General features: G+C 39.6%; 2 protein-coding genes and 1 long non-coding RNA gene across 3 annotated transcripts; all 3 read left to right on the forward strand.

Annotated features, from left to right (window-relative positions):
- The first annotated feature begins 2,820 nt into the window (after positions 1-2,820).
- Positions 2,821-3,627, forward strand: LOC127356706 (uncharacterized). Its single transcript, XR_007882042.1, has 4 exons — positions 2,821-2,920; positions 3,078-3,171; positions 3,340-3,407; positions 3,532-3,627. It is a non-coding gene; the product is annotated as an uncharacterized LOC127356706 (long non-coding RNA).
- A 44-nt stretch (positions 3,628-3,671) lies between these two features.
- Positions 3,672-7,348, forward strand: LOC127356788 (uncharacterized). Its single transcript, XM_051388810.1, has 8 exons — positions 3,672-3,762; positions 3,877-3,936; positions 4,056-4,202; positions 4,315-4,377; positions 4,536-4,610; positions 4,771-4,851; positions 4,993-6,717; positions 7,340-7,348. The coding sequence occupies exons 1-8, from the start codon at positions 3,739-3,741 to the stop codon at positions 7,346-7,348; spliced, it is 2,184 nt and encodes a 727-aa protein (XP_051244770.1). The 5' UTR covers positions 3,672-3,738.
- Positions 7,349-7,836: 488 nt separating this feature from the next.
- LOC127356789 (uncharacterized) lies at positions 7,837-11,204 on the forward strand. Its single transcript, XM_051388811.1, has 3 exons — positions 7,837-8,776; positions 10,961-11,068; positions 11,200-11,204. Exons 1-3 carry the CDS (start codon positions 7,837-7,839, stop codon positions 11,202-11,204), a joined length of 1,053 nt encoding a protein of 350 aa, XP_051244771.1.
- Positions 11,205-19,019: the final 7,815 nt, after the last annotated feature.

Raw genomic sequence — 19,019 nt, forward strand, 5'->3', positions numbered from 1 at the left:
TGTTCACAAATATTTTCAACACCTGGGAGTAAGCATTGACTGGTGATCACCAGTTTCAGCCATTTTGTTTGTATAATTTGTAAGGCAGGTTTATTTATGTCACGGTCAGTGTCATATATTTCTTCAGTACACTGATGAAGAAAAGCATTAAGGATATTTGATAACAGTTACATGAATTTAGAGATGTATATGAGTACTGCTGATGTGGTAAAATTGCATAAATTTCACTTACTATTGTAGGTATATAATAACGTAGGTGAGTTTAAGGAAAGCAAATGCCATGTACATGAATGGTGTACTGCTAGCATGTATATTTAGATTACAGAAGTGTACATGAAAGATTGGTATGAGAAAGATTATGTCATCAACAGACATTCATGGAGAAGCAAAGTAGACTACAATTTTCCACAATATAATTATGTGTGATAATCTTCAGCGTCTATGGAGCTTATTTTAAATCAGTAAATAATGACTCCATGTGAATTAGTTTTACAAGTCAATATCAGTTTGGGAGATGGAGATGACCTGATAGAAGTGAAAAGAGTCTCTGTTAGGAGTTTATGTAACTTTTTGTAGTACATTCTTATTTATAATTGTAGTTATGTATGTGTTTGTGTTATGTTTGTATGATGTTTCATTGTGAGGTTTGTATTGTGAAAGTGACCCAGATGTCATGAATAAAACCCATATTTCAGTGATTTTTTGTGTGTATTTTTAATTAGATTGATAATGTATAGTGAGAAGTAAAAAGTTATTAATTAAAAACATATATTTAAAGGAACATTGAAATGTAACATTGACTAAGGCATGTCTGAAGAATTTGATCTTTATAACAATAAGTAAGTGTGTCAGTAATAGAGTCATTTCATTATATGGTAAAGTCTTTTGTACTTTAGTTGTGTTTGGGTAATTTGGTAACATATGCAATTGTATTTAAGTTTACAATGAATGTCATTATGACATGAGTTTGTGTTGTAAAGTTAAGATTGCGATCATTGTCACAAGTTTGACAATATTGTTTCTCCAGGTGTTTGTGTTGATGTCCCGCCCCCTTTCTGTCCTGCGTTGTGATTGGCTGAATTCGTTTGGTGGTAAGGTATAAATGGCTTGTTCAAAGTTTAGAATTGGTCTTGCTTTTTGCAGAACAGAGGAGAGGAGCTGTGTTTGCATTTGCAAGGCTTAGAGACAGTGCGAGAGAGATATTTCAACCCCTTTCAAGGTTTTGAACTACGTGATTTTTTGTCTTCTTCCGGTGAGTTTATTTAAAGTTGTATGGTTGCCTGTAGTTGATTTTATGTGAACTGTTGTTTAGTAAAGAATGAACAGCAGTTTTAGTTTTAGTCATATAGTTACTATACTGTTGGTTACTAGCACTGTATGTACTCAGCACAAGAAGCTGAGGCCTAACACAGGTATTTATAAATATGTGTGTAACTATATCTAGTATAGTATATATATATATATATATATATATATATATATATGGCAATCTTGACCATAATAAATGTACTGGATGTATGTATGTGTAATGTATGGAAAGAAATTCTCACAGTACTATCTGTATTTAGTTTGATATATATGAATGGGCATTGCCATGATTTTAAACTACAAATGGACATGTTTCATTTGAATGATTTGTTGTGGAGTTTGTAGAAGTAAAGTGAGGAAAGAGATTTAGTGTAATGTAAATAGCACAAATAGTAAGTAAAGTAGTTATAAAGAAACCAACTGTAGTCTGAGTAGTTTCAATGGTTGTTTCAGTCAAACAACTATGTTAATGAATGAAGAATGGCAATCACAGAGCTATTAACATAAGTAATGGCCATGATTTCACTAATTATGTGTGAATACATTGTAATCTGTGTATGAAAGAGAGGCACACTTTCTGAATGCCACACCCTATCACACCTTGTATTAGTCCATCATACACAAGTGGTCACTTTGGTTCTGCTCTCTTTGTCTAAGTCAGGATGTAGAAAGGATGTGTAATGTGCTGTTAACAAGCAGGAGTTTATTATGCAGTCATAGCAGCTATTAGTATCTGTGTATAAAAGCTGTGAATGTGTATGGCATCTCTGCTTATCATGGTTTCACATGGCAGCTTTACTCATACTGTGGTAGTAAAGAATCAGAATTTATGACTGGTTTCAGTAGTTCTTTACAATCTTAATTTGCTATTGAGCATATAGTGTTTTGTTGTTATTATCACTAATCAATTCTATTATATACTTTTAGATGCCACGTGGGAAGGGCTACCGTCGTTCTCAGGCTGCCAAGAGGAGATGGGCAGGTGAACGACCATTGGATGTGGACTTTCTGCCACCAAGTCCTGAGTTTGTTCCACGTAAGTAGCCAGATGTGTTCCCCCCCTTTCACGAAGTTCAATGTGCACAAGTTTTTGTAAATTAGGTCAATATTTGTGTAATCCAGATAAGTAATATATGTCTTTCCCTTAATAGGCCGTGGTACAGGGAAACGTCGTCGTGTGAAAGAGTGGGACAGGTCGGTGTCTGGAAAGCAACACAAGCTGGTGGTTCCTGCTCATTCTCCCGAGAAGAAGGTAATCTATTGTTTTTGAATTTGTGAACAAATATTCGGGGTAAATTGTGACGAGTGATTTCTAAATAGGTTCTTTCTATTCTTCCAGTTCGTCCTTCTCGTGGGGGATTCACATCTGCGTCCCTTTGCTGATGGAACTGTCGGGCTTTCGAAGGGAAACCTTTCCTTTGGCATCATGTCGACCCCAGGGGCGAGCGCGTGTCATCTGAGGGCCGAGCTGATCCATGCAGTGCTGCCGAGGACACCTGACGCAGTGTGCATCTTGGCCCCCGGCAACAACCTGACGACCAGCAGTACCCACGAGGTGGCCGGAGAAGAGTTCCGGGAGCTTTTGCTCAGTGCTTGTCAGCGTTGTGCAAATGTAAGTTATTTTGTTGATTCTGTGTAACATTATAAGTTTTGTTCAGTAATGACAATTCTGAAATGAGGTGTTGTAGTATAACGTATATGTATTTAAATGGATGGTCATATTGACCAAAACTAGATTTGTGTCTAAAAACTGCTGTTCTGTGTTTTAGGTGTTTGTGGTGGACTTTGTTCCACGTCTGACCGTTGCACCAGAACTGCAGGAGCACATGAGCCGGGAGTTTCATTCTGTGGCGCAGAAAATGGGTATGTTTCGAGTAGATCTTGAAGTTCCATGTTTTATGAGTTGTATTTTCTCAGATAGTGTTTGACTGAACATTACAATGTATTACAAATACATTTATGCTTTCTTATTTTGCTAAAGTTGATATATGTAAGTATATTAATGATTCATAACAATTTTCTATTTCTTAGGTATCGCATACTACTCCACGTTTGAACATTTCCCGTTCAGTCAGCTGGATCTGTGGGTCAGAGATAGTGTAAGTAGCATATACTGTGTGCAAACTAGATCTTTTCATTTCAGTTATTTGCAGTTGAATTTATAATAGACATGTATTGAAAGTCAATGTTATGTTTACTGAATGTATGATTCTAACATTTCAGGTTCACTTGAGCGACGACGATGGCATGGAGATTCTTTCCAAGGTGCTGTGGGACGCTGCCTACAAGCAACTGGAGGTGCCAGCACCAAAGGCGAAGGAGGCTCCCAGAACACCGTCCCCAGTTCCAAGGACCCCTCCAAGGTTGCTCGTGAAGGAAGAGGTCTTCGCTGCTCCCCCTTCGTCTCCCCCCCCAGACCCGTATGTCTGGATGGAAATGGTGAAGGGCAAGAAGGTAATATTTGCATTCTGTACTTGTGTTTTTCCCACTGATATTTGCTAAATAGTCAATTAAAAAACGTTCAGCATGCATTCATTTTAATAAAGTCGTTGTTATTTGTCCTTGCAGAGGATCCAATCTGAGGAACAGCTCTGTAGTCCATCAAAACGGCGCGTGGTTCGGCATCAGGTTTGTAGTTTACCGTGACATGAATTGTTGACATATGTATATTGATTGTATATCTATGCACTTTGATAGCACTCAATAGCAACTGTGAGTAACATTGTGTTTCTATGTGTATTTCACAGGTGGGTGGATGTCCAATTGTGCTGAAGGAGTGTTTCATCCCACTGAATCCTGTCCTGTTCAGCACTTCCATGTTGGCTGCTATGGATGCTGTGGTTCCAGCACAACTTCCGAGCCCTGACAGCCCAGCTGTTCCACAAGACGCAACGGTAAGCTGAAAATGAGCGATGAGTTGATTGATGAGTTTTGTGCAAATTGTATTCTTTCCCTTAAAACACTCCTATATCTGTTCTAAAAGTGTGTTTGATTTTCTTACACCAGACACCAAGTGTGGAGCCAAGAGTGAAGCGTGTCGCCTGCAAGAGGAGACTTGCAATGTGCCAGGTTTGTTTTGATTTCATTAATGTAATCATTGAATTGCGCAGTATAAATGGTAGCCACCACTAATGCAAGATTGTCCTTACTCTACTTGTTTAGTACATGAATAATTATAATGATTGAAAACAATAAGGAATTACATGGTTTTGTTTTTGCGTAAACAGGTCAAGGCGTCACCCAGTGTTGAGGAGGCGTCTCCCAGGCCGACATCTGCCAATGTTGTGGTTGGAAAGGAGGAGGTTAGTACACTTCATTCTTAATCAGTTGTATTCTATGTGCATGTGTGCCTTTGGCCCAAACAAATTGTGTAATACACATAGAAAATTATTGTTATGACTAGCATGTTCTTTCAAATGCAAAATGACAGTTGTGATAATGTATTTTCTTCATTTCTTTTAGGTGGATGCAACTCCAAGTGCTGTGACCGTGTCCTCAGAGCCATCATCTACCACTGCTGTGGAAGAGGTTGCAACGGAGGAGGTTGGTACACTTCATTCTAAATCAGTTTAATTTGGTGTGCATTGGTCAAAACAAATGGTTCCAAATTATTGTATATGACTAGCAAGTTCTCTCAAATGCCAAAATGACAGTTTTGTTAATGTTTTTTCTGGATTTATTTAGGGGGATGCAACTCCAGGTGCTGTGACTGTGTCCTCAGAACCATCATCTACCACTGCTGTGGAAGAGGTTGTGGAGGAGGAGGTCAGCAGGTCAGGTCCTCCTATCCAGCGCCCATCAAGATTCATCAAAAGTAAGGTTGATGCTAGCCCTCCCTCTTGCAGGTGTGCAGAGAAAAAGCATGTGGCTGTTGTTTCTGGTACTAATGTCAGAGTTGCGCCGACAACTGAGGATGTTTCTGGTACTAATGTAATGGTTGCGCCGTCAACAACTGATGTGTCTATTGCGTGCAGTGTTGTTGCTGCGCTTAAACATGTTATTGCTCCTGTGTGTACATGGCGAGGCAGAGATATTGATGAGATCTGTTTCGAAGGCAAGAAGTTGGCTAGTTTTGTAGCTCAATCAAATGGGAGTAGTGGCTTTGACAATGAGCTATGTGAGTTCATTAAACAGCACAGTGTTTTTGGCAGGAAGTGCAATGTAGCTATTGGTTCAACAGTCTACAGAGGTTTCCAGTTGGACGAGTCTGTGTTACATGAAAAACTACAGGAACCTTTGTTGACTGATGGAATGTGTCTCTTGAACCTCCACGGTGCCGTGAGTGCTGTCATTGAGCACAATGGTTACTTTGTGGTAGTTGATTGTGGTACTTGTGATGCATCTGGTTTGGCATCTAATATTGGCAGGTCTGTAGCTGTTTTGAACACAACGCTGCGTGACCTGATAGTGCATATCCAAGATCTTAAGAAGTCTTTGGGTGCAGAGTGGTGTCTCATTAGCAGGTTGTCTGTGAAGGCAGATTCTGACATTGACAGTGCTACATTGCTGACAGATGTAGCTGTTGATGTCACAGTTGCAACTGCAGCTGTAGTCGAGGGTGGCAGTTCGCAGAGTAGTGCAAGTTCTGTCAGGGGATCTTTCCATCAGGCAGATTCTCGGTTTCAACACGCTGGAGTTCAGTGTATGGCTATCAGTTTGGTAGCTGTAGCAAAACACTCAATTGAAAGTGTGTTTTCGTGGCAGGCTGGCAATCTGGACAAGGTTGTTGTTTTGGGGGATAATCTTTACAATACGTTGAGGGACAGCAATGTCACCAGTGAGGTTTCGAAACTGCTTAGTGTTCCTGATTTGCCCAAACAGGCTGTTATCGATGGACAAACGTTTGACTTTGAGTATGAGGATTGCGTTTCTGGATTTGTTAATGAAGTGACAAGTGATCTGATTGAAGCTGGTGTAACGATCAGTCTCAGATCTGGATTAGAGAAGATGTTTAGTAAATATGACACATGTTTTCTGACATTGGGTGGAAATACATGCGCAGTCATCAGTCAAGGTGGTCGTTTTGCTGTGGTTGATTCGCATGCGCGCAGTGCGGATGGGATGGTGGATGGGGAAGGGAAAAGTGTTGTTGTGCGTTTCACTTGCCTTGATGATGTTTTTGAGCACATGTGCAAATATGCAACAGCATTTAAACATCCCAAACAGTTTGAGATTGCTAGTGTTTGTGTGACCCCCAGATGTCCAGTTCCATCTGTTAATTCACTCTCCAGTCCAAAGGTACTAGTAGAAAGCAGGGGAAGTCAGTCGGGCTGTGGTTTACCTGTTCAGCCAACAGTTGGCTGCACAAGTATTAAGCGCAAAAGATCAAGCAGTGGGTTTTCATCAAAGAAGGCAAAAAACAGTGATTATGCTGCAGTTGATTCAGATGTTGTTTTTGTAGCTGATGTTGTGAGTGAAGGGCTCCAGTTTAATCCACTTTGTGGGGTAGTTGTAGACACTCTGTGCAAACAGTTAAATGTTGAGTCAGAGAAAGTAGATTTAGTTTCGACAGAAGTTGGTCCGTTGGGTGCTCCTTGTCTGAAGGAGAAAATAGTTGGGGATGGTAACTGTTTCTTTAGAGCAGTTAGTCAGGCTGTGTGTGGTACACAGAAGCATCACAGAAAAATCAGGCTTGCTGTTGTAAAGCATTTGAAAGCCAATGGTGGTGCTTTAAGACCTGAGTATTCTTCAACGGAGGAATATCTCACAATGTCAAAAATGGCCTATGTCGGTAGTTGGGCCACAGAAGTAGAGATTCAAGCAGCAGCAGATTTTTTCGGAGTGAGTATATTCACTTATTGTGATGGTCGCTGGCTTGAATATAGTTGTAAGTCCAGGTTGTTGTCAAATCAGGGGATTTATTTAGAAAATTGCAATGGAAATCATTATGAGAGTGTTGTCTGTGTTCAGCAGCCAAACATGCAGTGTTGCTATGGGTATTGCAAAGTGGGTGGGTCTAGGTACAATTTCAGAAAACAAGGTGTTGTTTGTGCAGACAATTTAATTTCGGTTGCATCCTCAATTTGTGAAGCTGAAGTAGGCATTATTGATCAAAATGCCCAATCCATACGTAAGTTGTCTCTGTCTAACTATTTAGTCAAAAAAAAAAATTTACAAAAAAGAATAAAATATCAGCAAAACAGGCAAGAATTTCTAGAAAAGATGAAAATGAATTATCAGGGAGAAAATGGGTACAAGGAAAAATTGAATGAAATGAGTAAAGCTAAATATCGTAAAAATAAGTCTCACAGGGACACAGTAAAGGAAATGAGTAAAACTAAATATCGTAAAAATAAGTCTCACAGGGACACAGTAAAGGAAATGAGTAAAACTAAATATCGTAAAAATAAGTCTCACAGCACGGGAATGAGTAAAACTAAATATCGTAAAAATAAGTCTCACAGGGACACAGTGAAGGAAATGAGTAAAACTAAATATCGTAAAAATAAGTCTCACAGGGACACAGTAAAGGAAATGAGTAAAACTAAATATCGCAAAAATAAGTCTCACAGGGACACAGTAAAGGAAATGAGTAAAACTAAATACCGTAAGAATCGATTGCACAGGCAGTATATGAAATCCAGGAGTATAAAGAAATATCATGGAAATCGTCAGCATAGGCAGCGCGTTGTTGCATATATGAAATTGAAGAGGCAACGTTTAAATGCAAAATTGACAGAGTTTGATTTAGTTATGCAGCAGTTTTTGGCTAAAGTCAATGATGGCCCGGATTTTGTCTGTTGTGTGTGTTTTAGAAAGTTATTTAGAAAACAAGTTTTACCGTGTAGCATGAAGGATTATAGTAAAAGAAAAGAAATAAGTGTAATTGCAGGTAAATGTATTAGTGAACAATATTTGCATAAATGTAGTACAGATTGTGTATTGCCTTGTCAGTGGTTAAATTCAGCTAGGGGTCAGTTGTGGATTTGTTTCAGTTGTAACACTAAAATTAGTAGAGGTCATATGCCACCGGAATGTGCTTTGAATAATTTGGCAACATGTTTTATTCCACCAGAATTAGCATGCTTGAATAGTTTAGAGCAACATTTAATAGCGCTGCATATTCCATTCATGAAGATGCTAGCATTGCCTAAAGGTGGGCAAAATGGCGTCCACGGGCCTGTAACGTGTGTTCCTGCTAATATTGTGCAGACGAGCAATTTGCTGCCGCGTTCGGACATGGATGGATCTTTGCTACCTGTCAAACTGAAGCGTAAGCTCACGTACAAAGGGCATTATGAGTATCAGTTTGTGGATAGTCTACGCATCAAGCAGGCGTTGCAGTATTTGAAACAGAATAATGTACATTATAAGGATGTAGATTTTAATGAAGAGTGGTTAAATGAGTTTTGTAGGGAACAAGAGAGTGTGGCAGAACAGGATAGTGCAGCAGTAGATGGTAATGCTAATGATGACAGTAATGCAGCTGCTGAGGAAGATGAGCTTCTGCATGACAGACAACAGCATTGTATGTTTCAGGACACTTGTCTTATGCCTGTTGACATTGGTCAAGAAGCGCTTGATCAGTATTTTGATAACATATTAAATGTAGCTCCAGCAGAAGGCAACACTCCTGTCAAGTTGTTGTCTGATCATTCAAATGAAGCAAAATGTTTCCCGGTGTTGTTTCCGACTGGATCTGCGACATACCACGACAGCAGACCTCATCGCTTGACTTTGTGCCGTTATTTTAATAACCGTATTTTAAATGCCGATGGTAGATTTGCACAAAATGTTGATTACATTTTCTTTGCTCAGTACATGTCTGAGGTTCAACAGGTTGTGTCAAGTGTATCAATAGCATTACGAAAGGGAAAAGGAGGGCAATTTAAAAATGTAACTACGAGTGTATTAAATGATGAAGAACAGTTTAAGCAGTTGTTGCAGTTTGATGATGGGTATCGCTTTCTCAAACCTATTAGAGGTACCCCATCTTTTTGGCAGGGCGTGCAGCGTGATTTGTTAGCTTGTGTTCGTCAGCTGGGGATCCCGACGTGGTTTTGTTCATTTTCTTCCGCTGATATGCGGTGGAAGAATCTTTTGAATAGCATATTGAAACAGGAAGGTAGGACAGAGACGGCCGAAGAGCTGGAGTGGGCAGATAGATGCGAACTTTTGCGTCGTAATCCCGTTACTGCAGCGAGGATGTTCGATTTTCGCTGGCATTGTTTTCTGAAAGAGGTTTTAATGTCTCCATCTAATCCCATTGGCAAAGTCATAGATTACTTCTATAGGGTTGAATTCCAGCAGCGTGGTTCACCACATGTTCACTGCCTGTTTTGGATCGAAAATGCGCCAATAATTGACAAAAATACTGATGAAGAGGTAATTCAATTTATTGATAATTATGTAACATGTGAATTACCTGCACAAGATGAGACACTATTGGACATAGTTTCATCTGTGCAAAAGCATTCCAAACGGCATTCTAAAACATGCAAAAAAAATAGAACTGTTTGCCGTTTTAATTTTCCTAAGCCCCCGTCTGCGAGAACTTTTATATCTCGCCCGCCTATTGAAGACGAGGAGGAGGATAAAACATGCACATGTCAGAAAGATGGAGCACAAAAATTGGAAGACTGTGCATGCAAAATTAGGAAACAGAAAAAATTAGAACAAAAAGCAATGGCAGTGAACATTACAACAAAAATTAAAATGGCCCTTTCAGATGACAATGTCAGTTTTGACACTGTAGAGCAATTGTTTCATTATGTACAGGTAGATCAAAGGATGTTTGAAAAAGCCTACAATATTTGTGCTAAGAAGACGCATGTTGTTTTAAGAAGGCAAGCCAATGAGGTTTGGATTAATCAATATAGTAAACCACTTTTAAAATGTTGGAATGCGAATATTGATATCCAATATGTTGTCGACGCGTATGCTTGTGTAGTGTATATTATTTCCTACATTTCAAAAGCAGAGCGTGAGATAGGACTATTATTAGGGAATGCACAGAGGGAAGCTGCTAGGGAGGGAAATAGCAGTGCTAAAGATGCACTTAAAAACTTAGGAAGTGTGTATTTACACAATCGAGATGTGTGTGCACAAGAGGCTGTCTACAGGTTGACTAGCATGCATCTGAAGGAGTGTTCTAGGCAAGTTGTTTTTGTTCCAGTCGGGGATCATGCTGTTAAAATGAGTTTGCCTTTATCGATGTTAAAACAAAAGGCATTATCACATGACCTTACCACGGAAGATATGTGGATGACTAGTTCTGTTGACAGATATAAGAATAGGCCAAGAGACGATACCTTTAACGATATGTGTATGGCAACATTTGCCTCCGAGTATCGTGTTTTGAGCAAATCCCAGATGTCTGTTAACAGGATAGTACTAGATAACAATTGTGGCTTCATTTTGAAAAGAACACGTTCGGACCCTGCAGTGATTCGTTATGCGCACTTTTCCGAAACAAAGAATCCAGAATTGTTTTATCAGAGTATTATGCAATTGTTTTTACCGTTTCGCATAGACATGCACCTGAAACCAGCAGGTTTTGAAACGTTTGAACAATTTTATAGTCATGGTCATGTGGGATTGAATGATGGAGTGCTGCATTCGGTTAAGTCAGTTGTCGATTCAAATCGCAGCAGATTTGAAATTGATGCTGAAAAGTTGGATAATATCCACAATTTGGTTGACACGGATGCAGTTCTGGAAGATGCCTGGTGTGATCTCTGCCCGGAGCAAGAACAGGAGCGTCTAGAGTGTTTGGAAGAGCGTAGGAAGAGTGAACAACCTTCAGATGAGCCTGTGGAAGGTATTCCGGATTTAGCGACTAGTAATAGAGAAGTTTCTCATTTAGAAAAAAGACAGAATGTACTGTGCAGAAGTGATGGCTTGGCCTTAATTAGATCTCTTAATGACACACAGCTCTCTATCTTTTACCAGATTAGACAGTGGTGTTTAAGTAAGGTTAATGGTGAAAAAATAGCTCCGTTGCGTGTCTTTGTTACAGGTGGTGCAGGGACAGGTAAAAGCCACTTAATAAAGGCTATCCAGTATGAGGCAATGAGGTTATTGTCAAGAGGTTGTCGCAATCCGGACGACATTTGCGTTTTGCTAACTGCTCCTACGGGGATAGCTGCACACAATTTACATGCAGGTACTATTCACAGTTCATTTGGCATTGGTAAAGATGTGCGCTTGCCTTACACGCCACTGGGTGAGGAAAAGCTCAATTCTTTGCGTGCTAAATATAGTAACTTGCAGCTTTTGATAATCGATGAAATCTCCATGGTTGATCATAAACTATTGGCCTACATCCATGGACGTTTAAGACAAATTAAACAGTCTGGTGGCTATTCCCCGTTTGGAAATGTTAGCATAATTGCAGTTGGGGATTTTTATCAGTTGCCTCCAGTGAAAGGGAAAGCTTTATATTTAGATGATATTAGTGTTGGCTTGTGGACTGAGTTTCAGGTTGCGGAACTGAAAACTGTTGTCCGTCAAAAGATGTTGTCTTTGCAGAGTTGTTGAACAGAGTGAGAACTCGTTCAAAAGGGACCCCCATGCTGGATTCGGATATACAATTATTAAAGCAGTGTGAAACTGGTTGTGAAGTCAGCTCAGCTTTACACATTTTTCCTACCAACAAACAAGTAAATGAGCATAATGTTTTACAGTTATTCAAGAGTTGTCCTGATTATGTTAAGATAGATGCAAAAGATTTTGTACATAGTAAGCAAACAGGCAAGCTTGTGTTGAAGGAAGGACATCATAGCAAAACGTACAATACGTGTCTGGATAAGACCCTGCTTTTGGGAGTAGATGCTCGTGTAATGCTGTTAAAAAATCTGGATGTTGATGATGGTTTAGTGAATGGTGTGTGTGGCACCATCACACATATAGTTTATCCCGATAATGATGATAAGTTCCCAAAGATGATTTATGTTAAGTTTGATGATCATCAAGTTGGGACAAAAAGGAGGACTTGCTCTGCATTTACCTCTGCTGTTGAAACGGGTTCCACGGGCATTGAACCAGAAGAGGAAAGGGTGACTAAACATGGTGGATTGCGCCGGCAATTTCCGCTAAAGCTTGCCTGGGCTTGTACAGTCCATAAAGTCCAAGGACTTACTGTGGATAAAGCCGTAGTTTCGCTGAAGAAAATCTTTGCAGCTGGTCAAGCATATGTGGCTTTAAGTCGAGTTAGAAGTTTGTCGGGTTTAGTTATTCAGAATTTCGACGAGAAAGCCATATATTGCAAAGATAACATTGAGGATGCAATTGCAACAATGCCTCCCTTCTTGGTCACAAATATTACAGCTTGTAATTATACTACACCACCATTTAATGTGTTTTTGATGAATGTGCAAAATTTGACACCTCATGTAACTGATTTGGCTTTTTGTACACAGCATCTGCAGCTTAACTGTATTGCTGTTACTGAAACATGGCTGCCTGCAGTTTACTCATTGGAAACTGTAAAAATGGATGGTTATGCTTTTCACAATCATCCAAGGAGTTTGTCCTACAATAGCAGCAACCCCTTATTCAAACAAATTCAAGACCAACAACATGGTGGAGTTGGCATGTATAGTGCAGAGAATTTGGCACACAGTATTATCCCGGTACCAAATGTAAATTTAGAATGTTTGGTTTACCACTGCACTGCATACAATATATTAATCGCAGTTATTTATCGACCACCATCATATACCATAACATTGTTTAAAGAAAACCTTGAAAAATTACTTAATTGGCTAAATCACCAAAGTACCACAATTGCTGTCATGGGAGATTTCAATGACAACATTTTGAAATCATCAACTATCTGCAAGTTCATGACTGACAAAGGGTTTATCCAAATTGTCAAACAAGCAACAACAGAAAAAGGCACATTAATTGATCATGTGTATGTGAAAACATCACATTATGATGTACAGTCTGTTGTCTTGCCGACATATTTCAGTGACCATGAAGGGATTCTATGTTCATTTACATCTAGGAGTTTAGAACATAAACATGGACAACTTGAATAACTATAAAATGTGTTTTATGAAATCTCTTAAATTAATATATAATGTGTACATAATAATGTATATGTATGAATTTTGTTTTCTTAGATTTTAATATTCATGTAATGTTTGTTCAATTAAATCTCTTGTACTATTGTATACTGTGTATTTAATATGTTGTATGTTTTATGAATTGCCTTGTCTAACCCTATTATGCATGTTTACAAACATACAGGTGTTTGTTCAATGATTTATCTTGTATGATTTTATAATGTACATGCAGTAATGTGTTTGATTTATGAACTCCTTCTCATAATAATTGGTAATGTGAATGTCATAATGTGTGTTTTATGAATTATCTTAATATAAATGTAATAATGAATACTAATAAAAGTTATTGCATGCTGTTTGATCTTGGTCATGCTGGTTTGGCTTCTTTCATGTTAACATTTGATATTTTAATATGCACGTTTTTTGTAGGTTCTTCTACTGCACGTTAAATATGATAAAAGGGTTTCCTTTCTGCATTGCAACAGCATTTGTAGCTAAAACATGTATTGATAATCATTTCTATTAAAAAACACTTCATTACTAATAACTGCACAAGTGCAGTCATTGAAGTTATCTACACTAAATATCCAAAATTAAGTGCAAGTAAGGCATAATTTCAATTGTAAATACTTAAATGCTAAAATAATATTATGCTGTTGCTAATGCAGTTATTGCTTTACCTTTCATGTGTTGTCAAAAAAGCAAAAAGACACTAGTAATGGTACTCCTGGTTTACTGGGATGGGGTTCAATTCCCTGTGGTGTCCTGCTGTTTTGGCATTTACATGTAAGACCACATTTAAGTGAATTACATATTGTAACAAATTTTACTCACATTCTCAACCTTAGATCAACTTGTGACAATTCCATACATAAAGCCATATCATCACACTTACAATAAATGCAGTCTTCAATTATGCCCTAAAATTAACATCTGTTAATCATATCCTGATGCTAATGCTAAACCATCTGAAGTAGTATGAGTAAATGAAAGTATTACTACTAATAATAATGATAACAATAGCAATCTCCCACAGATACTCTTAATTCAATTCAATTTTATTTGTATAGTGCTAAGTCATAGCGCTTTGAGTGGTCCATTTACCATAACAAAAGTTATCTCAGGACCCTTTTTTCTTTTACAGAAATTAAAGTTGAAATTAACATGATTTCTTTTCCCTTGACTTCAATGTTTCAGGACTGTATGAGGACTTACAATAGAAGCCCTGAAATGCCACAATTGTCATCACAGTGTGACATTCGTTCAAAATGGACAACTTTGAGGGCACGCCACGGACACGCCCCTTCAACGTACAGTCATAAATAGCACAACTTGTAATCAGCAAGATTATTCAAGAGTCCCGTCAAGTTTTGAAGCCGATCTGATAAATTCTCTAGGAGTTTGTTTGTTCAAATACAAGACCACAGACTTCAAAATGGCCAACTTTGAGGGCACGCCACGGACACGCCGTTCAACGTACAGTCACAAAATGATATGCATTCATTCAGCACCATGTTGTGACTGTAGTGCCCAATTTTAAAGAAGATCCGTTAGAACGTGTAGGAGGAGATCATTCAAATAGAAGCCCTGAAAGGCCAAAATGACATCACAGTGTGACATTTGTTCTAAATGGCCAACTTTGAGGCCACGCCACGGACACGCCCTTTAACGTACAGTCACCAAATATAATGTGTTCATTCAACCCCATGTTGTGACTGGACTGCCCAATTTTGAAGAAGATCCGATGGACCTGTAGGAGGGGATCATTCAAATAGAAGCCCTGAAATGCAAAAATGACATCACAGTGACATTTGTTCTAAATGGCCAACTTTGAGGGCACGCCACGGACGCGCCCTTCAACGTACAGTCACAAAATGAAATGCGTTCATTCAGCACCATGTTGTGACTGTACTGACCAATTTTGAAGCAGATCTGATAAATTCCCTAGGAGCAGTTAGTTCTAAAACAAGCCCAAAGAGTCAAAATGACCACAAAATGGCCGCCAAAAGTGCAAATTTTAAATGAAAATAGCCGACTTCCTGTGGGATTTGAGGTATGGGTCCAAGAGGCTTTTTTGTACGCCCCGGCACATTATACATGCCTATTGAGTTTCGTACATGTCGGTGAAACGTGGCGCCGGGGCTGATGTTTTTTTATCCTGTAGGGGGCGCTACAAGCAGGACAAACAGGATTTTTGGTATGTGAGCTTCAGGCACCACTCTACACGTACCCTGTGAATTTCATATTCATAACTATTACGAGTGATTTATCATGCCAAAAGAGCACCACCTAGTGGCGTATTTTTTTTGTCCTTTTTAAGTGAGCCTCAGGGAACCATGGGGAAGCAGCGTACCAAGTTTCATCTTAATCACGCATACCGTTGTAGAGCTATAAACTCCTTCATTTTAAAGAGCGCCACCTTGTGGTGATGACCTGAAATTATGCATGATGCTTAAGGAAGACATGGGGAACTATGGACCCAAGGTTGGTGTAAATCGGACATACCAATGTGGAGAAATACCCCACTTCCTTTTTTGACGAAAAATCAACAGGAAGTGCTAATTGTATAACTTCCTTATGTTTTATAATATCAAAATTCTTCAAATTACTTTTGTTGTCAGGACGGTCCACAGATGAAACGTGCAAAGTTTCGTGCGCATCGGAAAAAGTGTGTAGGAGGAACACGAAAAAGTGATTTATGGACATTTTGCGCTCTAGAAAAAAAAAAATCTAGGCGGAAGTGGGCGTGGCCTATATGGGGAGGTTCAGCTCCATTCACCGAACGCGTGGATATAAGGTTTTTGAATGTGAGACAAACTATGCGGGAGTTATTAGCGTATCGAAATTGGCCTACAAATAGCGCCACCTACTGGCCTTCCTAGTGGCTGACCTGCATGTGACGCATAGAATCTCCAATTTAAATGAGGCTTGACAAATGTGCCAAATAAAATGCGAATATTATAATTGTTAAGGGGGTGAAAAATGCGAGCAAAGTCGCTAAAAATAATAATAATAATAATAATAATAAACGAAGGAAAAACAATAGAGACCTTCCAGTTCATACTGGCTCGGTCCCTAATAATAATAAACGAAGCAAAAACAATAGAGACCTTCCAGTTCATACTGGCTCGGTCCCTAATTAAAGCTGCAAGCAGCGTTGGGCGGGACCTCGCACCCGGCGCTCGTCGGGGCGCGCCGCAAACGTGTCACGTGCGGTCGGGGTGCGCCGAGGCCACGCACATGCCTTCGTAAGAAGCGCGAACCGCAACGCGAACACGTCACGTAAATCTGCTCCAAATCAGCTCCATATCGCCACGCAGCGCTTCCTTCCTGTTGCCAGTATGCTGTGCTTTCACTTTATCTGAATCTTGTCACGTAGACAAGTTCATGGCGGGACTGTAATACGTAGGCCGATGTTATGAGGACGCGTTCAGGGCGAGACTGTTACAGAATATATGAAGTTTATTGGAAATTGGACATTGCACACTGAAGTTATGAGTACCGTTTCATGGAAAATCACCTGAATTCGACAAGGGGTCAGTGGCACGCAGTTTGACGTACAGTCACAAATAGCTCAATTCTTCATGTACACTTTGTTTTTATAAGGCTGTCCAATTTTGAAGTCGATTTGATAAGTCCCCTATTTATCTTGCAATTTAATAAGTGACTTCCAGCGGTTTCCCACTATGCTCCACGAACAATACTCCCTAGGAAATATGGTTTTTAGATGTGGCTAGTGGGAGCGGAGGGGTGTTTGTGTTTCATCACTTTGAAAAAAAAGACCACAGAATTCAAAATGTCCAACTTTGACGAGACACCTGGGACACGCCCTTCAACGTACAGTCATAAATAGCACAACTTGTAATCAGCAAGATTATTCAAGAGTCCCGTCAAGTTTTGAAGCTGATCTGATAAATTCTCTAGGAGTTTGTTTGTTCAAATACAAGACCACAGACTTCAAAATGGCCAACTTTGAGGGCACGCCACGGACACGCCGTTCAACGTACAGTCACAAAATGATATGCATTCATTCAACACCATGTTGTGACTGGACTGCCCAATTTTAAAGAAGATCCGTTAGAACGTGTAGGAGGAGATCATTCAAATAGAAGCCCTGAAAGGCCAAAATGACATCACAGTGTGACATTTGTTCTAAATGGCCAACTTTGAGGCCACGCCACGGACACGCCCTTTAACGTACAGTCACCAAATATAATGTGTTCATTCAGCCCCATGTTGTGACTGGACTGCCCAATTTTGAAGAAGATCCGATGGACCTGTAGGAGGGAATCATTCAAATAGAAGCCCTGAAATGCAAAAATGACATCACAGTGACATTTGTTCTAAATGGCCAACTTTGAGGGCACGCCACGGACGCGCCCTTCAACGTACAGTCACAAAATGAAATGCGTTCATTCAGCACCATGTTGTGACTGTACTGACCAATTTTGAAGCAGATCTGATAAATTCCCTAGGAGCAGTTAGTTCTAAAACAAGCCCAAAGAGTCAAAATGACCACAAAATGGCCGCCAAAAGTGCAAATTTTAAATGAAAATAGCCGACTTCCTGTGGGATTTGAGGTATGGGTCCAAGAGGCTTTTTTGTACGCCCCGGCACATTATACATGCCTATTGAGTTTCGTACATGTCGGTGACACGTGGCGCCGGGGCTGATGTTTTTTTATCCTGTAGGGGGCGCTACAAGCAGGACAAACAGGATTTTTGGTATGTGAGCTTCAGGCACCACTCTACACGTACCCTGTGAATTTCATATTCATAACTATTACGTGTGATTTATCATGCCAAAAGAGCACCACCTAGTGGCGTATTTTTTTTGTCCTTTTTAGGTGAGCCTCAGGGAGCCATGGGGAAGCAGCGTACCAAGTTTCATCTTAATCACACTTGCCGATGCAGAGATATAAACTCCTTCATTTTAAAGAGCGCCACCTAGTGGTGATGACCTGAAATTGTGCACGATACATAATGAAGACATGGGGAACTATTGACCCAAGGTTGGTGTAAATCGGACATACCAACGTGGAGAAATACCCCACTTCCTTTTTTGACGAAAAATCAACAGGAAGTGCTAATTGTATAACTTCCTTATGTTTTATAATATCAAAATTCTTCAAATTACTTTTGTTGTCAGGACGGTCCACAGATGAAACGTGCAAAGTTTCGTGCGCATCGGAAAAAGTGTGTAGGAGGAACATGAAAAAGTGATTTATGGACATTTTGCGCTCTAGAAAAAAAAAAATCATGGCGGAAGTGGGCGTGGCCTATATGGGGAGGTTCAGCTCCATTCACCGAACGCGTGGATATAAGGTTTTTGAATGTGAGACAAACTATGCGGGAGTTATTAGCGTATCGAAATTGGCCTACAAATAGCGCCACCTAGTGGCCTTCCTAGTGGCTGACCTGCATGTGACGCATAGAATCTCCAATTTAAATGAGGCTTGACAAATGTGCCAAATAAAATGCGAATATTATAATTGTTAAGGGGGTGAAAAATGCGAGCAAAGTCGCTAAAAATAATAATAATAATAATAATAATAATAAACGAAGGAAAAACAATAGGGACCTCCTGCGGTCGCTTGCGAGGTCCCTAATAATAAACGAAGGAAAAACAATAGAGACCTTCCAGTTCATACTGGCTCGGTCCCTAATAAACGAAGGAAAAACAATAGGGACCCTCCTGCGG

Source organism: Dicentrarchus labrax, unplaced genomic scaffold (genome assembly GCF_905237075.1).
Source record: "Dicentrarchus labrax unplaced genomic scaffold, dlabrax2021, whole genome shotgun sequence".
NCBI classification, from domain to species: domain Eukaryota; kingdom Metazoa; phylum Chordata; class Actinopteri; family Moronidae; genus Dicentrarchus; species Dicentrarchus labrax.

Excerpts from the sequence above, each read along its gene's own strand:
- LOC127356789 (XM_051388811.1), top strand. The coding sequence starts at position 7,837 with ATGAGTAAAACTAAATACCGTAAGAATCGATTGCACAGGCAGTATATG. Across the intron at positions 8,777-10,960 it reads GCATGACAGACAACAGCATT|TTCTGGAAGATGCCTGGTGT; the intron begins GTATGTTTCAGG and ends ACACGGATGCAG.
- LOC127356788 (XM_051388810.1), top strand. The coding sequence starts at position 3,739 with ATGGAAATGGTGAAGGGCAAGAAG. Across the intron at positions 4,378-4,535 it reads GGAGACTTGCAATGTGCCAG|GTCAAGGCGTCACCCAGTGT; the intron begins GTTTGTTTTGAT and ends TTGCGTAAACAG. Across the intron at positions 4,852-4,992 it reads AAGAGGTTGCAACGGAGGAG|GGGGATGCAACTCCAGGTGC; the intron begins GTTGGTACACTT and ends GGATTTATTTAG.